General features: G+C 36.4%; 1 protein-coding gene across 1 annotated transcript; it reads left to right on the top strand.

Annotated features, from left to right (window-relative positions):
- Positions 1-1,158: 1,158 nt before the first annotated feature.
- Positions 1,159-3,564, top strand: LOC139888459 (uncharacterized). Its single transcript, XM_071871467.1, has 4 exons — positions 1,159-2,188; positions 2,374-2,672; positions 2,751-2,818; positions 3,390-3,564. Exons 1-4 carry the CDS (start codon positions 1,159-1,161, stop codon positions 3,562-3,564), a joined length of 1,572 nt encoding a protein of 523 aa, XP_071727568.1.
- The last annotated feature ends 4,008 nt before the right edge of the window (positions 3,565-7,572 follow it).

The following is a 7,572-nucleotide window of genomic DNA, read 5'->3' on the forward strand; positions in this document are numbered from 1 at the left end:
GCTATTATCACCATACCTAAAGGTCTTAATAAAATGAAAAAAGCATTTAGATTTATGAATCATGTAGCCGAGATGGATGAGTTTCTTTCAGTTGTTGAAAAAGGGTGGAATGTTAGTGTGATTGGTCATAAAATGTTTCAAGTGGTTACCAAATTGAAAAGACTTAAAAGAGATCTGAAGCAGCTCAACTGGTCTAAAGGAAATGTGTTTACTAGAGTTGCAGACTTGAGGAGTAAATTGAAAAGATGTCAAGTTCATGTTGACCAAAACCCTCATAATCAGGATCTAAAAGCAGAAGCCACAGAAGTGTTACTGGATTATGAGAAAGCTAAACATGAAGAGCTAATTGTTTTACAACAAAAAGCTAAAATTCACTGGCTTACAGAAGGAGATAAGAATACAAAATTCTTTCATAGTATTCTAAAGTATAGAGCTCAAAAGTGCAGAGTAGATAGTATTTGTGATGAAAATGGTTCTAGATACTATGGTGAGCAAGTTCATGAGCAATTTGTTAAGCATTTCCAGAAGTTTTTGGGTGATTCTTGTAGCTGTGATCCTGTTGATAGCTTGGGTGATATATTTTCTAGTAAGCTGAGTGCTGAAGAAGCTGAAGCCATGATTAAACCTGTTAATGATGATGAAATCAAAGAGGCTATATTTGATATTGATGTAAATAAAGCTTCTGGACCAGATGACTATTCTTCTATGTTCTTCAAAAAGGCTTGGGGGATTGTAGGAAAGGATATATGTGATGCTATTAAGGAGTTTTTTGCTAATGGTCTGTTGTTGGGGGAGGTAAATGCTACACTTATAGCTCTTATTCCTAAAGTTGATGTGCCTAATAAAGTGTCTGAATTTAGACCAATTGCTTGTTGCAATGTTCTATACAAGTGCATTAGTAAGATTCTCACTAAAAGGATTAAAAGTGGTTTGAATAAGTTAGTTGAATGCAACCAGAGTGCATTTATTCCAGGGAGATCTATTCATGATAATATTTTGGTTGCTCGGGAGGTCTTAAAAGGTTATGGCAGGTCATAAGGTGCTAGAAGGTGTGTTTTAAAAATTGATATTCAAAAAGCTTATGACACTGTCAATTGGAAGTTTCTAGCTGATATATTGAAACAATTTGGATTTCATGATAGAATGATTCAATGGATTATGGCTTGTATTTCCAATTCATCATTTTCTGTATGCATTAATGGTGAGATTAAAGGTTTTTTTAAAGGAGGTAGGGGTCTTAGGCAAGGAGATCCCATATCTCCTTATCTTTTCACTCTTGTTATGGAGGTTTTTAACCTGATTATGAAGAAGAAGATTCAAGAGACACAATGGTTCAAATATCATTATAAATGCAAACAAATGGCTTTGACTCACATATGCTTTGCAGATGATCTCTTTGTTCTATGTCATGGAGATGATCAGTCTGTGTTGGTTGTTAAACAGGTGCTTGATGAGTTTGGAAAAGTATTAGGTTTATTGCCTAATTTGAACAAGGGTACTATCTTTTTTGGTAGTGTTCCTGGTGATATTCAACATAAAATCCTTCAAGTTCTTCCTTTTACAGTGGGTTATCATCCTATGAAATATCTTGGGGTGCCATTGCTATCCAAAAGATTGAGTAAAAATGATTGTAGAGGTCTTATTGACAAAGTTAAAGATAAAGTTGGTAATTGGAAGAATAAAAAATTGTCTTATGCTGGTAGGTTGCAATTAGTAGCATCTGTGTTGGCCCCTATGCAGGTTTATTGGATGTCTGCTTACATCTTACCATGTGGTGTAATTGAGGAGATAGAAAGACTCCTTAAAGGTTTTTTATGGTGCCAAAGTGATTCTGCAAAAGGTAAAGCTAAAGTTGCATGGTATGATGTGTGTTTTCCTAAAGATCAAGGTGGACTGGGTCTTAAAAATCTTAGGGAGTGGAATGAATCTTTAGTTGTTAAAAATTTGTGGAGGATTATTACCCAAAAAGACTCATTGTGGGGCAAATGGGTCAATATAGTCAAGTTAAAAGGAAAAAGTATTTGGGACATTCAGTGTAGAGAAGGTGATAGTTGGGGCTGGAAATTTCTAATGAATTTGAGGGATAAGGTTAAGCCTCATGTATGCTTGATTAATGTGAATGGTAGGGAGGATTATGTTTGGGTTAATAATGCAGGCAAAAAAGTCAATTCTCCTCAAATCAAGTCTGGTATGATTTTAGAAAGAATAAAGATGTGAAGGATTGGCATCATGTTATCTGGTTCAAGCTATGTGATCCTAAGCAGGCCTTTGTTCTTTGGCTATCTAAGCTGAATATATTAAACACACAAGATAGGATTCAAAAGTGGTTTCATGCACAGGTTATGAAATGCTCATTGTGTGATAAAACTGCAGATTCTATAAACCATCTTTTCTTTCTATGTGAGTATAGTGGTGCTGTATGGAAGATTTTCAGAGATAAATTGTTGTTTAGGGGTCTTCCTAATCAATTTTCTGGGATTCTGCAATGTCTGGCCAAGTATCCATATTCCAATAATATTTGGAATATCATGAACAGAATTGTGTTTGCAGCCTGTGTGTATTTCGTGTGGCAAGAAAGAAATTACAGGATCTTCAAGTATAGAAGAAGATCTATTGATAATTTGGTTCAGGTGATTCAGGATTACATTAGATTGAAGTTGGTTTCTTTAAAGGTAAAGAAATCGAATGATGTTTATAGAGTGGGGGATATTTGGAAGCTTAGTGTAATTGCTAATAGATTTCATTTGTAGATTGTGTTTTCGGGTTCCTTTATTTGGGCCTGTTGTTTTCTGTTGGGCTTAGGGTATATCCGGCCTTTGTATGTCTTTAAATTTTAATATATTTTGACGTTTACCCAAAAAAAAAAAAATAATAATAACAATGTTGACAATAGATATATAAGTTGAAAAATAGACTAAAAAGATTTATTGTTTGACGTTAGTTATGATGAGTTTTTGAAACGTGAATAATTTACCTGTGTTTTAACAACATACAAGTTGCTCAAATATAATGAAAAATAAAGCGGCAATAAATAAAAAAAACTCATTCACACCTTAACGTGTCAAAAAGTTAATACCACTAATTTTAGAAATTATCTTAAATTAATATGCTAAGTAAAAGCTCACAAGATTTATGCATTTTCAAATTGAAGGCTATCTCTTAATTTTAGGAATTATGTTGATAATAAGTTATATACACTACTAGAAAAAAGAGTACAGGCGACGGAGGTTTTTTGCGGAGATCTGATCTCGCCGCAAAAGAGCCACTAAACGACAAAATTTTCAGACTTTTGACCAACTGGATTGGACCCACGAACAATTGCAGCGATGCTCGCCGCAAATAAATTTACTGTATTTTCTTTTTCTATTTTCTTTGCTGGCAAATTCTAGTCAAATGTTGAACCTTGGGCCCGTATGCAATTGCGGTGATGCTTTTGGGGACATCGCCGCAAATAGTCGCCGTAACAGTTTTTGGCGATTAATTTTTCCCTCCAAACTAGTTCCCGCTAGTTCCTGTTTCCCGCAATTATACATCGCCGCAATTGATGCGCCGCAAAAAGCCTGATACAGATTCTATAAATAAGAGCATAAATATATAATTAATTAACATTTCATATATTTTTAACCTCATACACACATCAAATACATCGAAAGTGGTAACCGTTTCGTCGATGATCGTCTCTTTGGACGTGTATTACGGAAGTAGATTCCGTAATCAAATGAGAGACTACGATTATACGCGTAGTTTAAAATCTCCGTTCGAAGAAATTGATGTCCGTGACGTAGGTTTGGAGGACCTTCTATACTTTTATTGTCGTGCAAAGAAGGTGTGTTTCGAATGGCTAAGCTGGTTCATGGATCCATTAGCCTCCTTTTAAGTGCTAATTCAAGACAAGGAATTGGTTAAAATGTAGGTTTTTTGCTCATATCCTTAATTGTCTATATGGCTATGAATCTAAGTGGGTGGCTTTAATCTTGCTTTGTCGCCAAATTTTCGGCACTGCAATTTCTTTCTCTACACAGCTTGAATCTTCAAGTTGTATGCTAGTCATGTGGGCTTTTTTGAGTATGAGCATATTTTCCTACTTGGGCACTACCCCTCGAGTTTCTTTATTTGCATTTGTATAGCATTTTCTCGTTTCAAATCATGTTTAGTGATTTCGATAGGATGTAAATGAGGCCTTTAAGGCTACCTGTATGTATCTCTTTATTTTTTTAATAAAAGTTTGGCTTTTCAAAAAAATAAAAAAATTATTAATATTAATTAAATAATAATAATAATAATAATAATAATTAATTTTTATTTTAATTATGATTATGAAATTATAATATCATCATTATTAATGTAAAAGTGACATGTGTCGTGTAACATAGCCGAAGAATTGTGAAAGGATGCATCATCAAATTTCTATCTATCTATCTATCTATCTATCTATCTATCTATCTATCTATCTATACATTATATAAAATAAGATTTTAAACATTCTATGTGGCAGCCTTAATTAGCCTATGTTTTAAAAATTGATGATGTGTCAATTTTTTTAAAGAAAACAAATTTTAATTACTTATATTTGGAAAGTTTTAGATATATTTACATTATTATTTTATTATTTCTTAGTAAATTATATTTAGAAGGTTTTAGATATATTTACTGATGCAGGTGCAACTGATGGGCACTATGGTCAGGTTTATAGGAGAAGGAATAAGCAGCTGCAGAATGGGTCGTTAGTTGTTAATGGACTACAGAATGGGTTGTTAGTTGGGCTGCAAACTGATCATGGGCTCAATGGTTTCTGATCCAGTTTAATTGGCAAAGGAGGGAGCTAGAAAGTAATGGCTGGAAAGTGGAAGAGCTAGAGTCCTAGTTATTTATGATTGTTTAATTAATAAGGACCTTTCCAGCTAGTATAAAAAGAATACAAATGCCAAGTTTTTCATGTATCATTTTTCATTCAGCTCAATAAAATAAGAAGTGAGCTTTTGTGTTTACATTAAATTTCATTCCATTCTTGTAATTATTCTCTTTATGTTCAATTAAACCATCAGGTCCTGCACTATTTGGTTTCAGATTCAGGGATGTCAGAACATAATTTTCGTGGGGGTTTCGGTAGACGAGGTAAATACAGATTCACTGGACTAGGTGGTCACATCGATCCTTATGCCGAAATTGAATGATTACAGAGAAGAATTGCTGAATTGGAATTCAACCGTGACCATGATTTTGAAGAAAGTGATTCTGATCAGCCAAGTGATACGACTAATACGAATCCTTTCGCCCCTAGAGGTCCTCGTTGGGAACACAAAGACGATCCATTTCGTGGTCTAGGGATGAAATTGGAGATTCCTGAGTTTACTGGATCTATGCATCCGGATGATTTCCTAGATTGGATTAGCACGGTAGAGCGTATCTTTGATCTCAAAGACATCCCCGACAACCTCAAGGTGAAATTAGTTGCCATAAAGTTGCGCAAGCACGCATCTTTATGGTGGGAACACATGAAGAAAGATAGGGCTGCTGCCCAAAAATCCAAAGTAAACACGTGGGAAAAGATGAAAAAATTATTACAACGAAAATTCTTGCCTGTAAATTTTCGGCAGGAGGCGTTCGTTGACTATCAAAAATTTCAACAACGTTCACTAGGTATGGAGGAAACTATTCAAGAATTTGAGAAATTGCGTATGTGATGTGGTGCAAAAGAGGAAGAGGAGCAGGTTATCGCTCGATTCTTGAACATTATTAAACCGGAAGTTTCTGATGTTGTTATTCTACAACAGTATAATTCGTTTTCGGAGGTGTGTCGCCTTGCGTTACAAGTAGAGAAGCAACAAAAGAAAGGAAAAAATAAAGCTCATTTTGTTCGCAATCAGACTGTCACCCCGACCAAAACTGCACAACAGGTTGATAAAGGTAAAGGTGCAGCACGTCTCTCAACAGCTCCAGGAAGTAGTACTCAAACACCTAAGTGTTATAAATGTGGCGGAACGGGGCACTACTTTCGTGACTGTCCTAATCATAGGGCTGTTACCATACGGGAGGAAGACAATGAACCCATTTATGACAGCGATAATGACGATGACCAGGAGCAGTTTATTGATGATAGTGACAACATCCTCTATGCCGATTAGGGAGAGTCTTTAGTCATCACTCGGGTATTGAATGCTGCTGTAAGCACCACTGATGATAACACGTGGCTTCGTAATAACATATTCCGCACCAAAGTCATTTCTAAAGGCAAAGTATGTTCAATGATAATCGATGGCGGGAGTTGTGAGAATGTCGTATCAATAGAGATGGTGGAAAAACTAGGCCTTAAAACCGAAGATCATCCGGAACCATACAAATTGACGTGGCTTAAACGAGGTAATCACGTAAAATTCAATAAACGTTGTTTGGTTAATTTTTCGATTGGGAAAAATATAGTGATGAAGTGTGGTGCGAGGTCATCCCTATGGACGCATGCCACTTGTTGTTGGGGCATCCATGGCAATTCGATAGGAAGACCCGACACGACGGCCTTCGCAACACGTATAGCTTCATAAAAGATGGTGTGAGTATTACACTTGCGCCTTTAGATACTCACAAAAAGTCATCAGTTGATCCTAATATGTTTCTTAGTCGGGCTAAAATTAGGCAGGAGGGCAAACCAACCAACCTGATGTATGCTTTGGTCATGGCAAAAGGTAATCAGGAGGTAACAGAAGTGCCAAGTCAAATGCAACCCTTACTAACCGAGTTCAGGGATATATTACCAGATGAAATACCACCCGGATTACCTTTAATGCGTGATATCCAACATTGCATCGATTTCGTACCCAGTTCAACTATACCGAATAAACCCGCATATCGTTTAAATCCAAAGGAGTTTGGGGAGTTACAACGACAAGTAGGAGAGTTATTGGAAAAGGGTTTGATAAGAGAGAGTATGAGCCCGTGTGCGGTGCCTGCGTTGCTCGTACCAAAGCACGATGGAACCTTTCGAATGTGTATTGACAGTCGCGCCGTTAATAAAATCACAATTAAATACCGATTCCCGATTCCACGGTTCGATGATCTACTTGATCAATTACATGGAGCTACGGTTTTTTCTAAAATTGATTTGAGGAGCGGTTACCATCAAATTCGAATGCGGCCGGGTGATGAATGGAAGACCGCGTTTAAGACACGAGACGGGTTATATGAGTGGATGGTTATGCCTTTCGGTCTTTCAAATGCTCCTAGCACGTTTATGAGATTAATGAATCGAGTTTTCAAAGATTTCATCGGGCGTTTTGTGGTCGTGTATTTCGATGATATTTTGGTTTATAGTCCTGATGTGACTCAACATTTGAAGCACCTACGTGAAGTTTTTCAAGTCTTGCGCCAACAAAGATTATTCGCGAATGGGAAAAAATGTCATTTTCTTACTCGCGAAGTCACATTCTTGGGTTATATTATGTCGGACTAAGGGATTAGGATGGACGAGAGTAAAGTTGAGGCTATCACCAGTTGGCCTCTTCCAACGAGCATTCATGAGGTGCGTAGCTTTCACGGTTTGGCTTCGTTCTATCGACGTTTCATCAAAAACTTTAGTAC

The sequence above is a fragment of the Rutidosis leptorrhynchoides genome, chromosome 2, assembly GCF_046630445.1.
Source record: "Rutidosis leptorrhynchoides isolate AG116_Rl617_1_P2 chromosome 2, CSIRO_AGI_Rlap_v1, whole genome shotgun sequence".
Taxonomy (NCBI): Eukaryota; Viridiplantae; Streptophyta; class Magnoliopsida; order Asterales; family Asteraceae; genus Rutidosis; species Rutidosis leptorrhynchoides.

Bases quoted from the DNA above. Each gene is read 5' to 3' on its own strand.
- LOC139888459 (XM_071871467.1), top strand. From the start codon at position 1,159: ATGGCTTGTATTTCCAATTCATCATTTTCTGTATGCATTAATGGTGAG. The intron at 2,189-2,373 runs GTATGATTTTAG...ATAAAACTGCAG, and splicing joins TTCTCCTCAAATCAAGTCTG to ATTCTATAAACCATCTTTTC. The intron at 2,673-2,750 runs GTAAAGAAATCG...TTTCATTTGTAG, and splicing joins TGAAGTTGGTTTCTTTAAAG to ATTGTGTTTTCGGGTTCCTT.